At 41.8% G+C, this 27,075-nt stretch overlaps 1 protein-coding gene across 1 annotated transcript; it reads right to left on the reverse strand.

Annotated features, from left to right (window-relative positions):
* Positions 1-2,367: 2,367 nt before the first annotated feature.
* LOC137279110 (collagen alpha-3(VI) chain-like) lies at positions 2,368-23,829 on the reverse strand. Its single transcript, XM_067811586.1, has 18 exons — positions 23,735-23,829; positions 23,460-23,487; positions 22,541-23,125; positions 22,051-22,377; positions 21,044-21,655; positions 20,294-20,834; positions 16,546-16,633; positions 16,340-16,367; positions 15,445-16,023; positions 14,992-15,186; positions 14,266-14,871; positions 13,479-14,015; positions 5,711-5,769; positions 5,492-5,519; positions 4,604-5,188; positions 4,266-4,331; positions 3,417-4,025; positions 2,368-3,069 (listed from the first exon to the last, which is right to left on the reverse strand). The coding sequence occupies exons 1-18, from the start codon at positions 23,765-23,767 to the stop codon at positions 2,525-2,527; spliced, it is 6,051 nt and encodes a 2,016-aa protein (XP_067667687.1). The 5' UTR covers positions 23,768-23,829; the 3' UTR covers positions 2,368-2,524.
* Positions 23,830-27,075: the final 3,246 nt, after the last annotated feature.

Raw genomic sequence — 27,075 nt, forward strand, 5'->3', positions numbered from 1 at the left:
GGTAGCTTCGGTTTACATTATATATAAATATATGTGTTGAATCATTTATATTTATACATGGCAGGGTTATTATGTCTACGGGAGATATTTGTACCAATGGTGATGACAGGAAATAGATAGAAATACGTCTGTATAATTTCTTGCCATATACAAGTGGTTGTATCCTCTCGTAAGGGCTTGACAGAATTGTGCAATACAACCATGTTGAAAGTCCATCTTTCACAATCAGGAGACGGACAATGGGAAGTGGGTGTGTCGTCAAGGTCAGAGGTACAGAACGGGAGATGTACCTTTGCACAGTCAAGCAGGGTGTCTGAAAGTCTCAGAACCAAACTTTAACTGACTTACTTGATGGAGTTATATTTCAAAACACTACAACGGGTTCAGGTGTCGGGTTCGCTCCCTTGGTTGACTCATGTAATCGTATCCCATGTGAATATACATGGAATGTTGAAGATTACGGCTTCAAACTAGCTCACTCACTCACTCACTCCTCATTACACTGACGTGTATAAATAAGATGGCAGTCATAAATTAGAGGACCGATTGGTTCTGCAATGTGTTCAGTATATCTTTCCGGCATGACAGAAGGGTGTTAAATAGCTTAAGAGTACAGTTTGCTAATTGTTTTCTGATAATATAAGTGCTTAAATAAGTAGAAGCAAATTGGTGGGTTTCACCAAGTAAAGTGAATAAACACGCAATAAAAAGTTCAAAGAACTTAGAATATGCAAGTCGCGAATGCTGCAGTTTGCAGAGAACTGTAGGGTAAAGAAGTTGCTAAAGAGGTCCTCTCGTCACGTCGAAGATTAGGTTTAGAGTCCCCATATGGGTACAGTGTGTGAGGCCCATTTCTAGTGTCCTCTGCCTTTAAATTGCTATAATATTGCTAAAGGCGGAATAAAATCATACTCACCCACTCACATACGCGTCCAGAGCCAAACGTCTCTGGCCCACGTGTATGGCATACACAGCGGAGTATGTGGGAATTTTACAGCCGCTTCTTTCTCACTGTTTCGATGCACTCGCAACAGAAATTTCATGACATAGTTAGACGTTGTCGATCTCATGTTCTGACTGGAATATTTGGATAACTTTGATTTTCGCACGCCCATCCTGTCAGTATGTGTCTCTAGATATCGAGAGCGCACCAATCTACTGGGTGTCCTACTCATCGGTTTGCGATGTTTTATGTTTTTATGTTGCTAGCATTGAGCCAACAGGCCGTAATAAGACAGAACTATAAGACGTAGCAACGACTTGCAGTACTTTGTTGATGCCCCTTGATGATCTTAATCTGTTGAGTTTGGACTATAAGTGTGGTTTACGTCTGTGTTAATGTGTGGTCATCTCGTACCGACAAATGTGTACCTGTTACTTTCAAACAGTAACTGTATTTTATCAGTAGTGTTTAGAGATACGACGTGTATACATCTGTGTTTGTAGACCAACCTCAAAGCAAACAGCCGTAATGCTAAACAGTATTGTTTGTGCTGATGTCTCCGGGTTAGTGCATGTAGAAGGTTTGTACAGTTCAAACCATCCCTGCTTCTTTTCGCGGTAGAACCGGACTGCACGATACTAAATAAAAGCACGATACTCAACGAAAGCATATATAACACTATCTTTACTCGTCCATCCCTGACTGCCTGGAATATTGTGATATTGTTTCAGTATTTACGCAACGCAAAATTTTGTTATAGTGTCTACTTCAGGACAGCCATATCCAAATATTTCTACAGACCAAAAACTATGTAGCCAGATTATATCATATTTAGTTATCATTATTCAATCTGCAATCTTGATCTTTATCACTACCGCAGAGTACACTGTTTCGCCAGCTACCTTGTTTCTCTTTGTCACTTCCATTAATTACTGTATATGACATTTATGGCCTTTATTGGTCATCCCCCTTGCCTGAATCTGTCATCACATCAACTGTAGAAGGAAGTGCTATTGTTTCTCTATCTGTCTTTGCCTGTCTGATGATGTTAAAAGCTATAATTATATCATATATATGTATGCTCACAACTATACTGAGATGTGAGTGTGGAGACCGGCATTCCGGCTGTCTTTGCAGGGACGACCGCGAGCAGGATTATGTCGCTCGCAGGAAAGGCCCTGGGGGTTGAGCAGGAAGTCCGCTCATCTCATTCATGTATACTTGTTTGTAATGTCTTGTGAAACCAACTAAAGAAGTTTAACAACTAAACTATGCCTTCGTCTTCATCAACGTATTCATTTGTCTTCGTCAATGTAATGTTCATCAATATCATGAGGTAATTCACCACGAGCCGATGACTACAGACACGCGTTGACAATTATCTAAACAATTCAAACATAAAGACTGAATAAAATACAGCGTGGATGAATTTTTTTTAATCTGAGACAAAAATACAGTCACGTTATTTCGCGTCCAGCACGATAACAATACACAATGTATGGGTATTATGTAAAGGAAACATTGTGCAGTTTACTGAGATCATCAATTGTAGGTCAGCATTTGAATGCATGTACGAGAGTATTAACACATCTTCTTCCCCAACACATCATTGAGCGTGTGCAGGTCGTCATAACTTTCAAACATCACCACGTGATCACGTGCTGGGCTTGATCCAATCATATCGATGATCCGACTCTGCAAGCTACCAATAGCAACAACATAAAGTTCCACACCCATGTCCTGTGCCCGTCTAGCTTCCATAACGACGTCCATTAAATTTGTTGTCTTCTCGTCAAGGAAGATAACTCCTACCTGTCGTGAACGACGAGTTCTCCTGTGTGTTTCCACAGCCTGATCCTTCAGTTTGTTGATGAGATCATGCATCTTCGTTTTAGGAGGTACTGGCGTTGAACCAAACCTGAATTTGAAGTCGAGAAGTGTGGTGAAAGGAATGTCGCGATCCCCGATACAAGGGTCGGTGATGGCGGAGATACGGATGCCCCTGTTGCTGGAGAATGTGTTCTTGACCAGTTTAATAACGTTAGAACGGAACTGTTTCCGTTCCTCGATTGTCTTGGGGTCCGATTCAAAGACGAAATATATATCGGAAGAATCGATGTTACAAACTGAAAATAAACAAAAATATATTATTGACAATATTTTCACTTGTATCCTTTACTACACCTTTCTAAACGAAATTTATACACCTATGAGCAGACTATGTATTTAAGATAATACAATGACAAACTGTGTATACACATATAATACTCAAAGGGCATGCCTTCTCCACTGAGTGAACTGGGGTTTAGGTAGATTTGAACGATATTTCTGATATATGACGACGTGGCTCCTAAAGCTGGTGCTCATTACCACTTTACCAACGATCACAGATTTCTGGCATGGACAAGGGACGCAACTCTACAGTACGGGGCAAACCTTGTACTGAGAGGAATGAATGAGAGTATGTACATACTGCTGATGTCGGCAGGCGGTGGTTGGGTTGGCTCAACTCGGCATGTCTGGATGGCCAGGATGTTTCTGATGCTGGACAAAGCAGCAAAATTGGTTACAGTGAAGACGAAGCGTTCATCGGGGTCACTGCTCACGTCTCTCAGTTCTTTGTAATCTATGCTGGGCCCAACGCCGATGGCGAAGATGTACATCCCCTTCTTCTTTGCCTTCTCAGCCTCTGCAGCAGTCAGGGCTGGGTCGTAGGAAATGCCATCGGTGACGAGGATGATTACCTGGGCGACACCTGGTCTCGCGATATTTGGCGCGAATCCGTAATCTCTGACATAAGCGAGAGCTGAAGACGTGTAGGTCTGCCCACCAGTGTAGCGCACTCGTTCAGGGTTCAGTGCTTGCTTGAGTTGCTCGCGGTTGTTGAAGTGGTTGAGAGAAAAGATTGGGGTAGTTTTGTTGGAGAATGTTACTAGGCCAATGCGAGTCTTCGTTGATCCAATGTCAAAGATAGAGACCATGTCTCTGACAAAGGGTAGAACCTTTGTCCTGAAGTTCTTTATCCAGACGCTAGAGGAAACGTCCAAGAGGAAGAAAACGTCTGCTGGTTTCCCTCCACAATCTGTCAACAAGAAATGTTGGGTACAGTTTAGTAAACCTCTATATCATCCCCCTTAAGTTTATAGAGACGTAGAAGTATTTAAGAGTAAACATTTATGAGTTCAAAATGTATTTTCTGATGCTGTAGTCATAACTGGTTGGTGTTTCAGACTGTGACATATCTCCATCTATCCTTCCACACAAATGTTGCAAGCTAATACTAACGATGCCTTGAGAACACACTTTAGTGGCCCATACTAACATTTAATGGCCTCCGGATCAATGTCGTTCTGTGGCCCGTCAGTTGGTACAGGTACGGTCGGGATAACTGGAAAACGCAAAGCCGTCAGTTATTACATGGTCCAGCACCTAACTAAGACAGCGGTGAACGAAATACAGTCATTTAAACCTAAACCAATAAGAAACTATAGTTCACATTCATCTCTCTTGGCTGTGTTTACGCTCACTCAAACTAGAGTACAAGATCAAAATAATGGTAATAACAATATACACGACTGTAGCACAAGTATGCCTGTACGACTTATACTCAAACATCTATGATGCACAACGTCGTATTCGGAACTCAAGCTTTGTGGTTACCTTCGCATGTTCTAATGGCAAGGTGTCTCTTGATGCCATGTAGAGCCATGTAGTCTTTGACATGGAACATGAACATAGAGTCCGGGTTGTCCGATATGGCACGCAGCTCACTCTCATCAACATCCTCTCCCACACCAATAGCAAAGATGTGGGCGCCCTTGACGCGTGCTCGGTCAGCCTCGACCCTAGTGACTGTTGGGAACCGTGACCTTCCGTCCGTCACCAGGATAATAACGGAGGTAGCCTCTGATCTTGCCCCGTTCTTCAGCCTAAACATGTCATCTGCCACATAATGAAGTGCTTTGCTGGTGAAGGTACTACCTCCAGTGAAGACGATATTTTCGATGGCCTGTTCTAGAGAGTCACGTGTTAGGTAGGTGCCCAGGTCAAACTGAGGGTGGTACTCGTCGCTGTAGGTGACAACACCCACTCGTGTCTGTGAAGGGGCTGCCCCGACATCGAACATACGTACAACATCACGAACAAACGGGCGGACGTACTGGTTGAAGTCGGACACCCAAATGCTTGTGGAGGTGTCCAACACAAACACAACATCAGCTGCCTTGCCAGAACACGTTTTCAGTGCTGAGGAGAGAAAGCAAAAATATGTAAACTGTGGGATTGTTTTCTGTAATAGCAATATTGCAGCTTTTTGACTGGGATCTATCTAGAACAAGGCAATTCAGTATTTTGACATCGAATTATAAAACTCGAGGTCTATCTAGAACAAGGCAATCCAGTATTTTGACATCGAATAATGGAACTCGAGGTACATTATCAACAAACAACGACCTGCTCTTACGAAAGGACTCCTTGCTGAAGGACAGTTCTAACCGCAAATCTTAGTGGGTTTTATTGAGCAAGATACCATGAGAAGACTTTACTTACATAGATGACATTGAACTGCACCGAAGCCCTGTAAGAACAGAAAGAAACTTCCTTTGAAAACAAAATTCAAAAAGAATTCAAACTTAAATATAGCAGATCTTATAATCAGAGTGCCGTTTCCGGTAGAAGAAGCGCTGGTGTGGACCACTGTGTTTATTTAAATCCAATTTGAATCTGAAACAGTATCGCCATAAAAAGTGTACATTAAATTTGACTTACCACCGCCAAGATCAAGATGTGTGCCGATATGGACATCATGTCTCCTGCCTTCAGATCGTCTGCTCAGGTTTCCTCTGGCTGGGTTAGACATGGAACTGGACATCTCATGGACCTTATATACTATCTTGTCCGGTGCTTCAATTCATTCAACATGCGTGGATTTGGCGTGGGAGCTTCCGAAGACGTATAAAGGTCGCTGGTCACGTGGCCAGTGTCAAGTGCTGATTGTAACCGCGGTTATTCTGATAACAGATCCACTTCCGTATGGACAGCGTGGAATGCTGGACCTGAATAACTCATCTCTTGGTAACATACACTAGGTACTGTACCGATTTCTGTCTTGTCGCCCTGTTATAGGATATACAAGACATGTGAATACCGACAGTGAGTGTTAATCACAATGTAGATTATTCCTCATATCCTTGAACTGCGAAGAATAATGAAATTAATTCATGAAACTTTGTTCTCTTCAATGTATTTACGTTTTCATTCTGCCCACACGTGTTTAATAAAACCACACGTGCTAAACATAAACACACGTGCTTAACAATAACACACGTGCTTAATAAGACTATGCTGTTACGCCCAGTGACCTACTCTTACCACGAACGCGATGATAACAAAGAGACAGGTGTAGCACCTGGTGCAGATTTTAGTCGAAATATTCATAACGACCTACGATGTTAAATAACTGGTTTCTCCTATTAAAGATGGTGACACTTTCTACACTTGCACTACGTTTGAATCAGATATAATGTTGAAATCAAAGGGCGATAACTGCAGTGAAGATAATTATGTTGACGTCTGGTCCACCCCTAACGGGAAACCCGGAGTACTCATGTTGTGATTTCCTTCCCGACAATGTTTAATTTAAACCTGTATGTCACGGGGATTTGCTGTGCGTAATACGAAAGTAGATACATGTTCCTTTTGTTCAGCATGTGTTTAAAGTATGCTCAAAGACAAATATACACTGAATACAAGTCAATGCTTGATTAGATTCTGCGTCTTTTACAAAATGATGAATAATTACATTACATTGTGATGATACATTTTTTACTCAATGAGGAATATATGCGATGTCAATGAACCTTACTGTATGCGTAAAATATTCATTTGCATCGATTAAGGATGACTATTATTGCCTTTTTATCAAATGCGTAGCGAATATAACATGACAGCAAATGTGTTTGGTACGAGGGACTGGTGAGTTTATAACAAACAACCCTCCGTGAATAGGGTAATCAATGATCAAATAGTAGTTCGTCACAAAATCTCCCTGATTCGTAACATTATCGACCTGACACAACGCTGATTTTCATGGGACTATGTCTTAAAAATGGCTACATGCGACAGTATTACAGAACATCATACTCGTTCCTATCAGCAATTAGGAAGCACCAGCGACAGTTACATAATACAAGACTTAGTTTAAATTGTGGGGATATGTATTTGTTTCTTGTAAGAGGTGTACACCATAACGCTGCCAGTGAGTCGTCGTAGAAAACAATGGAAACATCCCCACACCAGATGCGTCTCCACGCTGTTCTTCACAAATGACTCTCAGCCGTATATCTAGAGGAGATCTGACCAGTGATGGCAGAGGTTGATATTTTCAGTAGGGGTAGAAAGGTCGAATTAAAGGCTCCTTAACAGAGAGAAAACAAACAGAACACGATATCAGAAATTATAATTCAAACCGATATCCCTAGAGAAAATACGCGATTTCTGTTTTGCTCCAAACACCATTATGACGTCATGAGGGTCTACATGAACGTTGTATTGCAGTAATAATGACCTCACAGAGCGTCACAGTGAAGACGCAGTGATGTCGTGACGGCTTCCTCCCGGAATATGTTTGTATTCAGTAATGACCTACAACAAGTCAAGCAGCAAACAATAAAGACGTAACGTTACTTTGTAACTGTCCACCGGGCGAGTCTTGGAAAGAGGTGTATCTGAATATTCATTAGTCTCTGCTGTAATGGGGTAATTAGCAAGATCATGGTCTTATATGAGTACATTATTCTAATGAATTATGTACAGCATGTTCACACTGTTGAAGTAATTTCAGTACTAATAGTATCGCCTTGCACGGCGTTACTCTTGCAAGGTATTAACCACGCATTCATACACTGATGCCATTTCATATATTACAGCTGTTATAACTATTTTGGTAACAAGTCATTGATGAAGTGGTAACTTTAACTGCTATTACATATGGCAAACTGCTGGATGTATATATAGACAGATCTAGATTATCCATTTCGGGGAAAATAGAATTTTCTAGCCAGTATAGCTTGATATGATTTCAGATAATCAGGTCTGCTGATGCAAATTGCGAATCCCGGAGAATGAGAACTACAGGAATCCCAACACTGTCTGTGGTACAGAATGCCCACGCGGAAGGTGGTGTTCAAGGGGAATGGGGGATATCCGTGAGGTCAAGGGCTCTGTAAACTACGTCGTTAAGACATTTCACGCAATATTGCTGAATTTCTGTGGAGTGTTACCTGGCAGCTATATCAACTCGCCATTATCTTCAGCACAAACGTCAATTTACTAGCGGGCATCTTCCAGACATAAGTCTGAACTCTAACACATGCTATACAACTACATAAAATATCTGTACATGACATGTATTGTCATATTCCAGAGTGAAATCTCTGAAGGGCATTTAGACGTGGAATGCATAAACAAAGCAAGATGTCAATTTCTTTATTGTGCACAACACGACGTCTCGGAGCGTAAGCTTGCTCCTTCATCACTCACCTGATTCACCTGATGAAGGAGCATGCATATATTCGAAAACGTCGCGTTATTCACAATATAAAAGTTGTCATCCATAAATCTTGTTTTTCTTATATTTCCGAGCAACTTTGTTGCTGTCTTTACCACCGTAGTTAACTGTTGAATACATGGTTAACAAGAAGTCCGAGTTTAGTCGACATAGAATAGCACTTGCATTTGCGTCAGGTCCCTCGTCTTACAGACTGCGACTTAGGGAATTATGAGATTGTCCAAAGTGGTGTATACTTTCGCCCTTTTCCAGCTGATCCAGTCCAGTACTATAATTTCGCCCTTTGTCCAGGAGATGAAAGCAGGAGACAGCTAGGACACCCTGCGTTAGCTAATGCTTTATTTTCATGCAAGTGTGATGACGTTTCCCGTTACACACTGATATCACGAACCAAACAGGATGGCCTTACAATTCTCTGAAGACATGTTCTTCTGAAAACTACTATTAACATATGAACGTCTCTGTGCACATTGTTCAAAGAACGACGCACGTGTTGTAGACATTTCGTTGTACGGATGCTGGCGAAATGTTCATTTAAATCTGAAAAAAGCACACGTGTTCTGTGATTTTGAAGAGATTAGCGATGTTGGTTTCATGGGATCAGTTACAAATCTGGAAATCTGTCATATTTGTTGACAAAATAAGTACATTGTACTAAGCAAAGGTGTTGATCACGTTCAGTCTCTGTAGATTGTTCGAAAGACTTTCTTTCTGTTAGCTGAAAGAAACTACAGTCTAAAACACACGGTCTGAGCAGGACACTTGGAGAAGTTAAGGTGCCGTATGCATTAGGGTGTTAGGTCTGACGGGCAAATATAAGCATAACAGTTTTTTAGCGGTAATATTGGTTTTTCAAGAGTGAAAAAACGAAGAATCTGTCATATTTGTTAAAAAGTGAATGTTATTTCTTACTAACAGTACGTGTTATGTTGAAATTTGAAAGTAGTTTACTCAGAAGATGTGTCCGTGTGTGTCTACTTCATACAATAAAGATCACCAACTGCATCTACAAGTATCTTATTCCCAAAGCCATAAATTGCAGTGCTTAGAAATCTAACTTCCATTTATCAGTGCTTTTTGCCTGTTGTCTCTATAACAAATCACATTGCTTTTCTCTCGTCATATTTATGAAATGGTTATTCCATGATCCAGAGATGTTGATTGTTAATGTCAAGTACGATCACCGTTATAATGAAATGGCCATGTCATTGTATGTATATGTCTATGATCATATATCTACACGTTAGACAATAGCATGTACCACAGACCCATGGCCTCTCATTGGTATGTACAGCACTGATTGATTTAGAGAATGCTTCAAGGATATTATTACATTTTGAATACTTGGAGCCGGACACTGCACCCTGACGTCGCTGTGCACGTGGGTGGTTATCAGTTAGACGAAGGGTAACCGGAAATAACGCACAAGGTTGCTAGCAGTCACTAGTTTCAATACGTAGCCTCAAATTATTAGTCATCTGCTCAGGCTCATACATACGAGCAAGTTGCCGGTCACATAAGTGGATACTTGTCAAGGATTGTCATGTATTTTTATCAGGAAAATATTAAGTTGGTGTGGAAACAAATCCCATAGTTCAATACGATAATTTCTTTCCATAGTTATAAGAATTTTACAGTAAATGCCAGTCTGTGTCATGTTAGGAGTCAAACAGTGATTCTACAGGGTGGTTACGTAAAGGTGAGGCAGTCAACTCTTCACATAATACACGGAAACAAGTGGTACAATATAGTTCATATATATTTGTCAGTGATGCGTACAACTGCGAAATTTACAGATGTCTGCCATAAATGCCTTGGAAATCACCTCACCTGGCGCAGAGTTTGATGCACACGCTGCCATCATTTTGAATTTCTAGATGTATCCTGATAGGAAATCGACTATGGTTTCTGGGTTTATTTCTAAATGCAGATCTGTAGGTTAGATTAACTGATACCATTCTTGGCACTGTGTCATTACTTTACTCAGTCCACCATTCTATTGGTGTGCGAAGAAACACAATTCTGGAATTGGGATGGCGGAATTAGTAGTAAATGTTGTATCCTAAACTGTCACCATAATCTCGGCAATCCGGAATTCCACAGCTCATGTTGTACCTATGGTCCCTTTCTATTTCAACAAATTGACAATACCCTTTAAAACGACCAAGTACATCGGTTAGATCTATGGTATCGTACATTCCCTGCACAGTCATCAGAGAAATGCGCTGTCCTTCAGTCTGTGCCAGGTATGTTTAGTCGTTGTAGCGAACAAGTCGCAGGGACCCCTACATGCAGGTATTTGATATCTCCACCGATTTCCAATGATCCTTCTAACGCTGTTTGTCTCCTGATAAACTCGTGGGAAACTGCTCAGCTGGATAATTGACAGTTATTGACTGGCTGGGCTTGACGTTTTATGATTCAATTTCAAATGTTGCACATTTTCTAAAATCTGAAGTTTGGTACGATAGTTTCATTATTTGGGTTACAAAATATGAATCCAGGGTTTGGGCATTGAACATGGTTATTTATACACAAAACATACACAACTATGCACGAAAAGCCAGGAATCCCATTAATAAATGTAGGTCGGGCCGTATACCGTAGTTTCTGATTGGACGATGGGGATTGTTTGTGATGGAAGGGGTTAAATATGTGACACACATATAGGCTCTCTCCTGACTTCATGCTACATAACATAACCCCCAAATTACTAGAGTAGTGCACTAAAATGTCGCTTCATATCTTTATCTTCCCTGCTTCGATATTGATTCAAAGTACACCGATTGATGAAATAATTTACAAAAGGCATTTCACCACTAACTGCTCCAGACTCTCCGTCAGTGAGAAGGTGACCACTCGTCCTTTATAACCACAGCGAGATGGAAAGTGAGGACGGGTGTCCTGTTTGTATCTAACACTAGTACCCAGGACGTTCACAAACAATATCTAAAGGTGACAGCATGGTAACAATAGAATTAATGACTACCCCTGTTGACAAATCTTAGATGTGCATTACGAGGAGCAAGGTCCATGTTGTTTAACTTCAATATATTGTCCTATAGAATGTATGGTCACTACAAAGGGATGACCTTGTGTGTGCCACCATAATCTATGTGAGGCATCCATCCAGCGGATACTCGTCTTTTTCTGACTATTTGCAGGATGTGTTATCATTGATATTGTTCTAGTTTAAGGCTAAACTACTATACATCATCACCATATATCTGTGTGGTACATGTATTATTGCTTTCACAACAGTTAAGCTATGCCTATTAAATGTTGCAATATTAACATGTACTTAGATTGTCAGGTGTATTTGTTGGTGTACTGCAACTTTACGTCAACTATATCTATTAAAGAATCTATATCATCATGGTTTTCAGATCAGTGCATCAGATGGTATTACCACGAAACAGTTATAGATGTGACAGATCTTGATACCGGGGTCATTCCAAACACATTTCAAGTACATCATTTTTATAGCATCGATGTGCATTTCACGACAAATCATGTTTCATTTATTTAGGTGATTTGGTATGGAACATAAACTAGTGACACTCGTTGTGTGTTGTTTAACGCCGCTCTCAAGCAGTATTCCAGCTTAATGGCGGCGGACTGTCAGTAGTCGAGTCTGAACCAGACAATCCAGTGATCAGCTTGAGTTATCGATGCAAGGCAAACATTAATGATAACAACTTCTCTATTTGTTTACCGCGACATTTCTAAACTATTTCTTGTCCCTAATATAGGAGGAGCTATAGTTCTGGAATCTGTCGCTTGTGACAACAGTGTATCTGCTGAAGTTTACGTCAGTCCACGGACACATGTACAGATTCACCTCTGTAACACAGGACGTCATGATGAGTATACACTCAACTGGAATGATCGACGAATATCTATTTCATAATATACCATATGTTTTACATGTGAAACGTGGATTTAGTGTTCCAGTGTTGTACAATATAAACAAGACATGAATGGTGGCCTCAGAACCCGTTGCTGACATGTGGTTCATTCTGAAGTGCCATTGTTATCATTTCCTAGCCACATATATTTTACGAGCGTTTCTCTAGATGTCCTTGTCGCGTTGTCATGAATGGAGAAATACTCCAAGCTTCAAAACAGTCGACTCAGCGGTTTATAAGATAAAGGACTGTTCCTTGGTTTTGTTTGATGGCGTAAGACCTGACAGATGCTGTGAACATATCCTTCACATCTACTAATATACCAACCAAAAGCAGGTGCGTAGCATTATGACAAGGATATTAGTGAACGGTGAATGTAAAACCGCAGGTGTTTCAATGATAATGTGACTTGTCACTACAACATCGGGCACATTAAAGACCAGGCATACCAAAGATTTCAAGTACAAATTGCCTGAGATATATTACGTGGGTAAGGAGATGGGCAGTAACACACACTCTTGTAATGACGGGTACAGTCATACTGCAGCAAATCTATCGGTGGGCACACATGCCATCGCTGCTTTGAAAAAAGCTCGATATTTAGTAGTTCGAGTATACATTAGCAGTTCAAGCTGACATCTGTCATATGCCATGCACATATAACTCTAGTGGCCTCGTTTTGAATGTTTGACATAACGTCAGCGCCTGAGCATTTTGGCATGGGTAGAAGTCGCCAGCAGCAGATCAACCATGTTTGCTCATCTCAGCATCTGCAAATAGAAAACGAAACGGTAAAGAATGTGCCTTCGTACGTATATGTATATGGACTTCGTTAGGGTGAATGCTGATGCAAGATATTAAATTGAATTTGGATAAACGAATGGCCGAAAAGGACATTCTCATCCAGAATCAATCAAGCCAGCTTGTCAACATCGTGGCGTTGTTCAATAAACCAGACATATGAACCAAGCACCAGCTGGCGTGGTTCCCATTGCCTGTGTCTGTATTTGATCACGTTGTAAGATCCATTGTGAATTCACAGTATCAAGTCAATATTTACCTGCACAAATGTTCCAAAGCTTGTTCAGTTTCACTGATTTGAGATGAGGATAACTCTGGAGCCGTATCACGTGATCTATGAGGAGTTCAGATGCTGATCCTGTGACTATGTATTCAGAGACATCCCCTATGGCAACGACATAAACCTCCACACCTTCTTTCTTCAGTTCCCTTGCCTGACGCACTACCAAGGCACCACTTCGCGTGTGCTCATCCAAGAACAGCACTGCCACCTGGCGACGCACGGACGTTGCCTTTTCGTTGAACCTTACTATCTTCAGGATGTTGATGAGACGATGCATCTCACCCTCTGTGTTCTGTACAATGGTGTTGACTTTCTGCATAAATGCCTCGAGGCTGAAAATGTCCTCCTCGTCAGGACAAGGATCAGTCAGTGACCCAACACGCACCTGCTCGGCCTTCACCTTCAATTTCTCAGCAAAGTTGGTGATTACTGTTCTCATGATGCTACGGCTTGATGGAAGTTTAGAGGCGGACTCGAAGACAAACATGATGTCAGTGGAACCAATGGCACAATCTGGAAAAATGACAGTTTACAATAGAAAAGGATTTCGTCGACATTACAAATACCCAGTTTATATTAAAAGGATTTTGTCGAGATTAAAAATGCCCTACAAATGGTCCACTGGTGGAGCCACTACCAATCTTGTTTGGTTGGGAACATGCCATAATGTTCACTGAACGTTCCCATCCGCTATTATATCCTTCTGAGGTAGTGATGCGTATGGAAATACAAGTTATGTGTTTAGGGACGAACACATACTCACTTTCAGGATCAAAAATGATTGTATTCGCTCCTTTTAGTCGGCACATCTCCTCCTTCAAAATGTCTGTCATTCGATCCAGGGCTTCTAAAGTGTTGACATGGAAAACAAACCGTTCCTCTGGGTGACTGCCAATAGCTTTCATCTCAACTGGGTCAAAGCTGGGACCAATAGCAAACATGAAGATTCCGGAATCCTTGGTGAGCTTAGCTTCCTTTGCTGTCAACAATGGATCGTATGACATGCCATCTGTCACAACCACGGCAATCTTTGTGACTCCTTTCCGAGCAACGTTGCGAGCAAAGCCAACTTCTCTGACGTAAGCTATAGCGTCAGCTGTGTTTGTTCTGCGACCACCGGTGTATACGATGTTGTTGGCGGATATAGCCTTCTGAAGTTCGTCATGGGTTGCGCAGCCTTCCAGTCCGAAGACAGATGTGACGTTAGTGGCGAAGGTGACAAGACCGACACGAGTGTGGGTGGGGTTGATGTCGAAGTCCTTGACGGCGTCGTAGACAAAGGGGATAACCTTCCCTTGGAAGTGTTTGATGTACAGACTAGCGGACACATCCAGAATAAAATATATGTCGGCAGGTATGGTCTTGCATCCTGAAAGAAGGAATGGACTTGAATGAAACGTATTGTATGGCATGTTTCAAATTTCAGAATCCAGGCCCAAATCGTGAAATAATTCCAAGGGGTATGGTAACAATGACTCACAATGCTTACCGTTCTTGACAGAATCTATGTGACTCTCGTCACCAATGAATCTCCCATTTGATGACTCCTCTGTCGCTGGTGGTGTTTTCGGGGGTAGGGAGAACGACGTAGGGGATACTGGTTGGTAGGTACTGGGCTCTGTGGTCGGTGTGATTGCTGGCTCAGATGTGCTGACTGTTGTTGTGTGACGTGTTTGTATTGCAACTATTGTCGGTAGAAAAAAAGACAAGTTACCGTACAAATATTGTCAACAAAGTCAACTGAAGGAAATGAGACACGTTACGTAATCGGTATCAATAAACAGATGTCACAGGATGTAGGACATATGACAGATATTAAAATTATATGGAGGGGCCGAGCGACCCATGCACCATCAAAAGCACGTATGAATTAATGAACTGTCAAATAGACACCAATGAAATTTTAAACTGTTGACATAAAAAGACATATATGAAATCATACCAGCGCAGGTTCGTCGAGCCAGTATTTCTTTGATACTGTCAAGTGCTCGGAAGCTTCCAACATGGAACAGACTATCAGGTTCAGAAGCAATATTCCTCAGTTCGGAATATACAACACGATGCCCAACGCCGATAGCAAAGATCTGGATTCCAGCCTTCTTAGCTAGGGATGCAGACACTTTGGTCAATTCTGTGTTGTCTGATTCGCCATCAGTGAGAATAACAGCAATGTCACTTGCACTATCACGTGCACCGTTCTCAGGTGCAAACATCACCTTCCTCACATAGTCTAGTGCTTCATTAACCTTGGTGTTGCCTCCCCTGAATGGTGTGTTGAGGATTTTCTTTGTGAGTGACTCCTTGTCCTGATAGTCCTTCAGGTGGAACTGGTGATGGTATGTGTTTCCGAATGTGATCATCCCAACGCGTGTTTGTTTTTCACCTGGCCCCACGTCAAAAAGCTTGATCACGTTGCTGACAAAGGGAAGTACACGACTGTGGAAATCTGGCGGCCATATTGAAGTAGATGCATCCACGATGAAAACGATGTCAACTCCTTTACCCCTACAACCTGCTTTATCTTAAAACAAAGAAGACAATCGACAGTCGAAACTAGAAAAGTGACTGAGTTTAGTTTTACACCACACTCACCAATATTCAAAGTAGGTGGCAGCATTCTGTAAATAATCGAGTCTGGACCAGACAATCCAGTGATTAACATGAGCAACGATCTAAGCAATGATTGGGATAATATGACATGTGGCTACCAATTCAAGCCTGATTGTCCCTCTTACAACAAGCATACCATCTTCATGTCTCGAAATTAGAACAAAATGGCGTTTACATTATTACTCATTTGTCGATAACTAAACCCAAACCTCAAAATGTATACTTACATGGAGAAGACGACACACCGGACATCGTCTGCAACAACACTAACATATTTAAGAATGCAATGACAACTGTAACATTCACCTGTCTTTAAGTATCATAAAGGTTCCATTGTAGCAACACAAAGCAGTCACCAAACCTCTTTTCAGTGTTTGCAATGTAACAAACTGTTCCTAGAATGTTTAGAAATATACATACGAAAGTTGCTTACCAGTATGAAAGCAAAAACAGATTTCGCCAGAAACATCTTGTAGATAGATTGTCTACATCCACGTTCGCAAAAACTCCTCTCTTGAATACTACACACGTAGAATCCAGTTTCATATCATGCACAACGTCAAAGCAAGAGTATATCCTTCCCGGAATATGCGCCAAAACAGATTCAATGGGGTACAAAAGGCAAAACAGCGCTGAAATGCCGTGTATCAGTCATAACTTATCCCACAACGCTATGTACTTCCCACCGCTCTGCTCACGTGACCGTGAATGGTATCCAACAGGACGCAGCCAAGCTTTGATCCTGGTTTCATAGGTTGAACCAATAATCTGCCACCTCGCATCCAATGGTACTGTTTTATTATTGTACAATTAACATCACACAGAGAGACACCAGACACATACAAGTTGTACTGAGTACCGCTTCCATAGCGTCTTTAAACAGCTTAACTAATATAGAATAGGCTGGACACATGCAAGTTTTGTATCTTGTGATTAGAATATTTCAAAAACCAAATATATCGAAATATGATATAGCCTTTCATCAAGGTGTAATATTTCCTCTAAAATAATGATGGGAATCGCAAATGGTGATATATCTAGGTGTGTGGGTGTCAAATCCCAACCACAGTATGATGAGAATCTCACATCATAATATACTTTCATGAGTTGGGGTCACATCCTGATATGACACACCATTAACTGTAGGCGAAACACCCCTTCTCACATTAAAACTGGAGTCTCACTATATGATATGTCCATGTGTGTTTGCCACACCCCATCTCACATTACCACTGGAGTCTCACTACATGATATGTCCATGTGTGGGTGCCACACCCCATCTCACATTACCACTGGAGTCTCACTATATGATATGTCCGTGTGTGTTTGCCACACCCCATCTCACATTACCACTGGAGTCTAACTATATGATATGTCCATGTGTGTTTGCCACACCCCATCTCACATTACCACTGGAGTCTCACTACATGATATGTCTCATGTGTGGGTGCCACAACCCATCTCACATTACCACTGGAGTCTCACTATATGATGTGTCCATGTGTGGGTGCCACAACCCATCTCACATTACCACTGGAGTCCCACTACATGATATGTCCATGTGTGGGTGCCACACCCCATCTCACATTACCACTGGAGTCTCACTACATGATATGTCCATGTGTGGGTGCCACACCCCATCTCACATTACCACTGGAGTCTCACTATATGATATGTCCGTGTGTGTTTGCCACACCCCATCTCACATTACCACTGGAGTCTCACTATATGATATGTCCATGTGTGTTTGCCACACCCCATCTCACATTACCACTGGAGTCTCACTACATGATATGTCTCATGTGTGGGTGCCACAACCCATCTCACATTACCACTGGAGTCTCACTACATGATATGTCCGTGTGTGTTTGCCACAACCCATCTCACATTACCACTGGAGCCTCACTACATGATATGTCCATGAGTGGATGCCACACCCCTTTTTGACATTACCACTGGACTCTAACTATGTATGATATGTCCGTGTGTGTTTGCCACACCCCATCTCACATTACCACTGGAGTCTCACTACATGATATGTCCGTGTGTGTTTGCCACACCCCATCTCACATTACCACTAGAGTCTCACTACATGATATGTCCATGAGTGGATGCCACACCCCTTTTTGACATTACCACTGGACTCTAACTATGTATGATATGTCCGTGTGTGTTTGCCACACCCCATCTCACATTACCACTGGAGTCTCACTATATGATATGTCCATGTGTGGGTGCCACACCCCATCTCACATTACCACTGGAGTCTCACTATATGATATGTCCGTGTGTGTTTGCCACACCCCATCTCACATTACCACTGGAGTCTCACTACATGATATGTCCATGTGTGGGTGCCACACCCCATCTCACATTACCACTGGAGTCTCACTACATGATATGTCCATGTGTGGGTGCCACAACCCATCTCACATTACCACTGGAGTCTCACTATATGATATGTCCATGTGTGGGTGCCACACCCCATCTCACATTACCACTGGAGTCTCACTACATGATATGTCCGTGTGTGTTTGCCACAACCCATCTCACATTACCACTGGAGTCTCACTATATGATATGTCCATGTGTGGGTGCCACACCCCATCTCACATTACCACTGGAGTCTCACTACATGATATGTCCGTGTGTGTTTGCCACACCCCATCTCACATTACCACTGGAGTCTCACTACATGATGTGTCCATGTGTGGGTGCCACAACCCATCTCACATTACCACTGGAGTCTCACTATATGATATGTCCATGTGTGTTTGCCACACCCCATCTCACATTACCACTGGAGTCTCACTACATCATATGTCCATGTGTGGGTGCCACAACCCATCTCACATTACCACTGGAGTCTAACTATATGATATGTCCATGTGTGGGTGCCACACCCCATCTCACATTACCACTGGAGTCTCACTATATGATATGTCCGTGTGTGTTTGCCACACCCCTTCTCACATTACCACTGGAGTCTCACTATATGATGTGTCCATGTGTGGGTGCCACACCCCTTCTTGCATTACCACTGGAGTCTTAACTATATGATATGGCCATGTATGAGTGCCACACCCTTAAATAAAAAAATGTTACGTTTGTGTGAACGTGCCACCATCTTGCCACGTGATGATGGAAATCGTACATTATGATGCATCCATGTAAATACTTTATAACACATTCTGTGATCACAAACACATATCAAATGTTAATATATTTTATTGTAAGAGAAAATATGAAAATTATACAAATCACTCTGTATGACTGTCACAAATATATACTCATGAAGGTAATATGTAGATAGATCGATTAGATCGATCAAATAGATTCATACATAAGAGCATTTGCTTTGCAACAAAGGCTTGGCCAATGGATCATCACAATGAAACAGCATGGGTTCCAACTAGATTCGCAGGGATGTATATTGACGTGATAGCATGCAGCTGACAACAGGGATGAGCATCGTTCTTGTAGCACATCTTGCTATTGGTACGCTGTTATGTAACACTGACATCATAACACACCTAGGCAAGAGGAGAGTCTGCGTTTACACTGGAAAACACCAATGGACCAATGGACAAAAACAGTTTTACAATTGACACTGCTCTTTTGAAGCAAATGAACACATGATCCCAGCAGGTCACTTCAAACATGAACAAAGGGACATTACCCTATGAATGTGAATGTAGAGTACCAGTCAGATATGGAAGTTGGAGTCTCTCTTTTCGAAAATATACGAAACTGAACAAACTCACCAGAAAACACAATGACGTTTGAAACAAATATGAGTATCATCGCCATATAGAGGAACATGTTACGCGTCCACATTGCGGGTATTAAGTACATTCAGAATGTCTCGACACAGTACGGCATACCCTGGCTGAACGCTAGAAGGGCCAAGAAGACCCTGCGTGCTAGAGATCAGAGATATCACAACCTTGGAATGAGATCCTCAGAACTCCATGGGAATGTTACGAGCGCCATCATAGTCAAGGATTCCTTTTAACCTTGGATAAGTGTCATTGACACCTACTGCTTCGGTTGCTTTGATTCAGCTTCTGAAATTAAAACAAATCATTGCTTGAAAGAATAATTTTGACAGGATCGATTGTCAACGTCATACTTAACTTTGGAATTCCATATCATATTACATTGCTGTCGGGGGTCAATATTTACCTGCACAAATGTTCCAAAGCTTGTTCAGTTTCACTGATTTGAGATGAGGATAACTCTGGAGCCGTATCACGTGATCTATGAGGAGTTCAGAAGCTGATCCTGTTACCATGTACTCAGAGACATCTCCTACGGCAACGACATAAACCTCCACACCTTCTTTCTTCAGTTTCATTGCCTGACGCACTACCAAGCCTGCTTTTCGAGTGTTCTCGTCCAAGAACAGCACTGCCACTTGACGACGTGCGGATTTTTCCTTGAACTCTTCTGTCCTCAAGGTGCTGATAAGACGATGCATCTCTCCCTCTGTGTTATGTACAATGGTATTGACCTTTTGCTTAAATGCCTCGAGGCTGATGAAGGATAGGTCCTCCTCTGCAGGACAAGGATCAGTCAGTGACCCAACACGCACCTGCTCGGCCTTCACCTTCAATTTCTCAGCAAAGTTGGTGATTACTGTTCTCATGATGCTACGGCTTGATGGAAGTTTAGAGGCGGACTCGAAGACAAACATGATGTCAGTGGGATCAATGACGCAGTCTGGAAAAATGATAATTTTTATTAAAAATGATTGAAAGTGTCAATTTTGTCGAGATTAGAATTGCCTTACTTTAAGTGGATGACGGTTTGACATTTCCTTTGACTGGAAACATTCAAAAATGGAAACTGTTTGCACCTGTTATATCCTTCGGATATAGTTATGTGTATGGAAATACAAGTTAATGCTTTAGGAACGAACTGATACTCACTTTCAGGATCAAAGACGATAGTATTCGCTCCCTTTAGTCGGCATGTCTTCTCCTTCAGAATATCTGTCACTCCAGCCAGGGCGTCAAAATGAGTGACATGGAAAACAAACTGTTCCTCGGGATGACTGGCAATAACTTTCATCTCTGCTGGGTTAATGCTTGGACCAACACCAATAGCAAACATGAAGATTCCAGAATCCTTGGTGAGCTTAGCTTCCTTTGCTGTCAACAATGGATCGAATGACATGCCATCTGTTACAACGACCGCCATCTTGGTGACTCCTTTCCGAGCAACGTTGCGAGCAAAGCCAACCTCTCTGACGTGAGCTATGGCGTCAGCTGTGTTCGTGTACAGACCACCGGTGTATACGATGTTGTTGGCGGATATAGCCTTCTGAAGTTCGTCCTTGGTTTTATACGTGTCCAGTCCGAAGACAGATGTGACGTTGTCGGCGAAGGTGACAAGACCGACACGAGTGTGGGTGGGGCTGATGTCGAAGTCCTTGACGGCGTCGTAGACAAAGGGGATGACCTTTTCATTAAAGTGTTTGATGTACAGACTAGCGGACACATCCAGAATAAAATATATGTCGGCAGGTTTGCTCTTGCAGTCTGAAATAAGGAGGGAGGGATAGATTTTCTTCAGTTTTCGGCAGCTCCAACTATATTGCCATAAACTATTGCAATATAATATATTTCATTCCAGTGTGCGTGACGCTGTGTCCGTAAATAGGTCTCAGGTGTTACTACGTTATCAATTATCTAGTGTTAGAATTTAAGTCTGTATATTCACATGGATAATTTACATCATTATTCCTTGTTGAACTCGACAGCTTCTTAAAAACAGATCGTAAATGAAATATGCCCCTCAAAAGCATAACATTCTATCCATATAGGTGCTATTTCGCACGGTTTCTCTTGTAATATTTCTGTCAAGCCGGCCTACAAGAAATATGTCATTCTAACTGCCAAATGCATAAATGACAAACAGAAATACCAATATTTACCATCAGGTTCGACGTCGGTGTCTGGGCGACCCTCATCGCCACTCAGTCGTTCAGTTGTTGACGTTTGTGGAGCTGATGTTGTAGCTGCGCCAATCTTGGCTGGTGTCCGTGGAGGAAACGTGTATGGTGATGCTCTAATGGTTGTTGTGGTGGTGGTGCCTGTAGTTGGTTCAGCAGTAGTTGTAGGTGCAGTACTGGTTGTTGATGGTTTTGTCGTCGTAGTCGTCGTTGTTGTTGTTGTCGTTGATGGTGTCGTTGTGGTAGTTGTGGTGGTAGTAGTGATTGGTGTTGTCAGGCGCTCTGTCGTAGAGGGAGCCTTAGTCGTTGCTATAGGCAGAAAAGGTTGTTAGAATGTCCATACATAACGCTTAAAACTATATTGAGTAATTTCAAAATACATGGTAATATGCGATATTAAAAGCATGTTCAGCATGGAGACCGTGTACATCAATATACATTGTATCAAACAAACTCTGAATACATCACTCACCTGCACATGTACGAATTGCAAGGTTATCTTTGATACTGTCGAGAGCCCGGAAGTTTCCAACATGGAACATATACTGACTATCAGGTTCAGAAGCAATATTCCTCAGTTCGGAATATACAACACGATGCCCAACGCCGATAGCAAAGATCTGGATTCCAGCCTTCTTAGCTAGGGATGCAGCCACATTGGTCAATTCTGTGTTGTCTGATTCACCATCTGTGAGAACAACAGCTATGTGGGTGACTCCTTCACGAGCACCGTTCTCAGGTGCAAACATGACATTCCTCACATAGTCTAGAGCTGCATCCGTCTTGGTGTTGCCTCCCCTGAATGGTGTGTTGAGGATTTTCTTTGTGACTGATTCCTTGTCCTGGTAGTCCTTCAGGTGGAACTGGTGATGGTATGTGTTTCCGAATGTGATCATCCCAACGCGTGTTTGTTTTTCACCTGGCCCCACGTCAAACATGCCGACAACGTCACTGACGAAAGGAAGCACGTGTCTGTTGAAATCTGGCGGCCATATCGATCTCGATGTATCCACCACAAACACGATGTCTGCTGCTTTACCGCCGCAGTCAATCACCGCTAAAAGAGAAAGAAAATCATAAAGATTTACTAATAACTACTATTAAATCAAATATATATTTTGAAGTTTGTGTTTCTTATTAAGGCTCGAATATTGCACAAGGAACATGTTATGCTAACTAGGAATGTACGCAGTATATTTGTTTCGTTGTCTATAAACCCAGTAAACATTTTCATTGAACTCTTTTATGTTAACATCAGAATAACGCAATTGAAATTCTGAATGAAATGATGTAGGCATTTATGTTTCAGGAACTGGAAATGTTGAAAGGTTACACTGAAGAATGACAATATGTTCAGGTATAGCGATGCTTATCTAGTTACGTATACTTACATGGCCTTGAAGATACAAATGACACCATCTGAAATATAAAATAAGGCTTTATTATATGCGACAAGTTAATGCCTCGTCTTTATGAAGCTTTATAGATATGAAAGCCATGTGAATATTACATCCTAACTCGTTCTAATATTCTCCACAATGAGATACAATAATCAGCGTCATCAAATATATCTTTCAAATGTATGCTATGCTATACTTTAGTTATAGTTATGCAACAGAATCAGTGTTACGTAAGAAAGACTGCATAATGCTTGGACAAGCCTTACCAGAGTTGCCATAGCAAGTTCAGCGAGAAACATCTTGACTGTGGTTCTGTCAGGTCCACACTGGTTCCTTAGTGACTAGTCAGGGGAAGATTCCTGCAGGGTAGCAGTCTCAGACTGCCTTTATAGTCTCTCTCCTCCTCCGCTTACGCCATCGCTATCGTAACAGCACCCCGGTGTTGTCATGGGACAGGATGCGACCAACCTCAAACCCCGGCGCTTTGGCCATATATGGAACCTATTTACATGATTCATCTGCCTCCTCCATCCTGCTGACCAATAGTCGGGCAGTATCGTGTACCACGTGATGCCATGTTCCCACGGCAGGAGGATTCAATAAAGTTATGAATGAATCCACGCCGCCACCGACGCTTCTCTAGGAAACGTTACAATGTCACTACGTATTGAATGACTTCAGGCGGACTGACGGCCGGACCCCAAACATGACCCCAGTGTCAAGTAGGCTGACAGGCCAGGCTTTGTCTCAACTACATTCAGGAGATGACTACATTTCCGAGCTTTGAATAATTCAAACGTAATTAATTTTATAATGACGGAATCTCATGGGAAGGTCTTGGTGAAACTATTTTAGTGAAGTGCTCATAGACAAATGTACGCACAGGGTTTTCAAAGTGCCTTATTTTGGTTGAAATTGATAACCCAGTTACACAGCCAATGTGAACTGTAGAGTACGGCTACAGCCTGGTAAAAGCAAGATTGTGGAATATGGCATATTCATTAACCTTCTGTCGAACATGGAACATGTGTGTGCGTGTACGTGTGTGTGTGTACGTGTGTGTGTGTGTGTATGTGTTTGTTTGTGTGTGTTTCTGTTCAGTACCAAGAAGCAGTTTTAAATAGATCTAGGCGAGGACTAGGAGCATCCTTCATTTATCACTCACTCCACTGGACACAGGTGCATTACAACACAGCATTGCAGCTCCGTGACTGCTGGGTAGTGTGCATGTGTTTGACATTAACTGGAGATATAAAGGATTCCTGCTGTATGCATCAGATGATTTCTCATTCTATACGGTGGAATTACAAACAGGTGACTCGTGAGGAGAGAACAACTCTCCAACTCATACAGCACCCTGTTTCATGTGATCAACATAAAGTTGTTTTGACCTAATGTTGTATGTGTTTAGGATAAAGTGATTTATTCACTTTAAAGTGAATGTATTTTTGATCGATATCTTCTAATGTTCCCTCCTTTCGTTCGCTTTGAAATCCCCTTGATCGCATGTCTATTCCCAAACATAACACGACTTGTTGTATACACATTCGTGGACACAATTCATCCCAATTACAATTCCATCCCCGTTATAATGTCTTATTTTTTCCAAAGTTCAAGGATTGTACTCGCTCGGCAAGATAGAACTAAACAGTCAAACCAAAAGCGTTTTTTTTTTCAAAATGAAAATAAAACCACTCTCTCAAGTTTTCGCAACAACAATTATTTGTCGGGGAAGCAGCGAGCAGCGGAATTTTCTATCAAATGTCAAGGTGCACATCTCTTCCTATACTTAAACACGTGATCATGACTCAATACAGGCTTTACACATTGTGCACGTTCTGTTGGTCGTATTATTGAGGTATGGAGGCGGAATATCTGTAGAGACACATTCACATATCTCCACACTGTAGTCACCAGTGACAAATATATGTGAAAAGCATCTTGCAGAATGTTCTGAACGGGTTTCCTTCTTCTTCTTCTTCCGCATAATTTAATTTAATCAACATTTAATTAAAGAAGCATTCAGTCTCGATTAAGGCCATATGTCTGTAACTTGGAACATGTTGTATTGTAACTGTATACAGACGTGCAGACACATCAACAAACGCACATTATAATAGAAATTAGACCAAAATCTGTGGGTGGTCCGTCTGCCTTAAAATACGCATGTATTGAACATTCGTACAGCGTAGGGGGAACGTCCTGACTAACACCGGAAGCCATCTGTAGGAAGGAAGTTATTGAAATCTGAACCGTACCGAGATCCACATTGGAAATACTACGTATTCAACGTACAACTTGGAGTCCATAGTTAACTGCCGTCCATGTGCTCGCTTTAGAATACCATATGCTGCACAGACCTGTTTAAATCAGGACCTCCTTGTCTGGGTATTTAGAAATTTCTCATATTCGTTTTACGGCTGAAACGTTGGTGCACGGATGAATTCCTACATTACTATTTGTTCCTTTGTTCCCCCTCTTGAGAAATCATTGAGCAATAGTTTCACAGAGGTGTGCGAAAGTAATTAGATCAGTGTTTCAACATGAGGAAAATGGAAGGTAGCCGGGTTGTTCAAGGCACCATATTTCGCTGTGGAGTGTTGCGTCTTCAGCCACGCCACAAACCTTTAGTCGCCAACAACCTTGGCTTGTCAACAACATACCCAACATACGCCAACAACCTTGGCTTGTCAACAACATACCCAACATACGCCAACAACCTTGGTTTGTCAACAACATACACGTTCTCATGAGTTTCAGCCAAGTGACCCGCAAAAAATCTATAACGAAGCATCCACCATTAGATAATAGGAAGTTGTTATCCACGAGTGTTTCTGCCTTTGTTACTACTGATCAACTTCTACTATGTCTGACGTATTATCACAGTGGCGTAAGACCACGTTCTCTGACTGATTCCACTTACCCATATGTATGGCCAAGGGTATATATAGTATGTAGAAAACTTCTGTTCTGACCGATTAAGTACACCGAACAAACATGTGATCGTGACACTTCATTACTGTAACCTACAGCAGTTCCTACTTTTCAACACAATGAAATGTTTCTGATAATGTTCAGTCAGGAAGATACTGGTGTGTCCCATGAGCCCTTATCAAACTTAACCTGTGTGTTTGTGTGTGTTTGTGTGTGAGTGTTTGTGTGTGTGTTTGTGTGTGTTTGTGTTTGTGTGTGTGTGTGTGTGTGTGATACATCGTCGACGGAGTACAAACTGCAGATACTTCCTATGTGCATCTGTACACGTATGAGTACAACATACGACATCTGCAACATATACATACTTCCTTACACATATTGCAGGCACAAGGGCGGTTTCAGCACAACCTGGACCGTCCATCAGTTTACGCTTAGTTTAGACAGAAACAAACACCATTATCTACGTTGATAAGTATCCGCGGTGGGGTGGTAGTGTCCTGACGTCTTGTCTCAGTTAGGGAGTCAGAGATTAGTTCCAGTAAGAGCTGCGAGGAAGGGAAATAATATGGTTCAGGGCTAGTGAGACAGACTATTCCTTGGGTATGTTATGGTGTATTTAACTATCTTAACAGTGAGCACAAAATTAACAGACAGACGAACTCCGACAACACTA

Source organism: Haliotis asinina, chromosome 3 (genome assembly GCF_037392515.1).
Source record: "Haliotis asinina isolate JCU_RB_2024 chromosome 3, JCU_Hal_asi_v2, whole genome shotgun sequence".
In the NCBI taxonomy this organism is placed as follows: domain Eukaryota; kingdom Metazoa; phylum Mollusca; class Gastropoda; order Lepetellida; family Haliotidae; genus Haliotis; species Haliotis asinina.

Bases quoted from the DNA above. Each gene is read 5' to 3' on its own strand.
- LOC137279110 (XM_067811586.1), bottom strand. From the start codon at position 23,767: ATGTTTCTCGCTGAACTTGCTATGGCAACTCTG. The intron at 16,368-16,545 runs GTAAGCAACTTT...GTGTTGTTGCAG, and splicing joins CTGTTTTTGCTTTCATACTG to ACGATGTCCGGTGTGTCGTC. The intron at 5,770-13,478 runs GTAAATATTGAC...AAACCTGAGCAG, and splicing joins GCTTTGGAACATTTGTGCAG to ACGATCTGAAGGCAGGAGAC.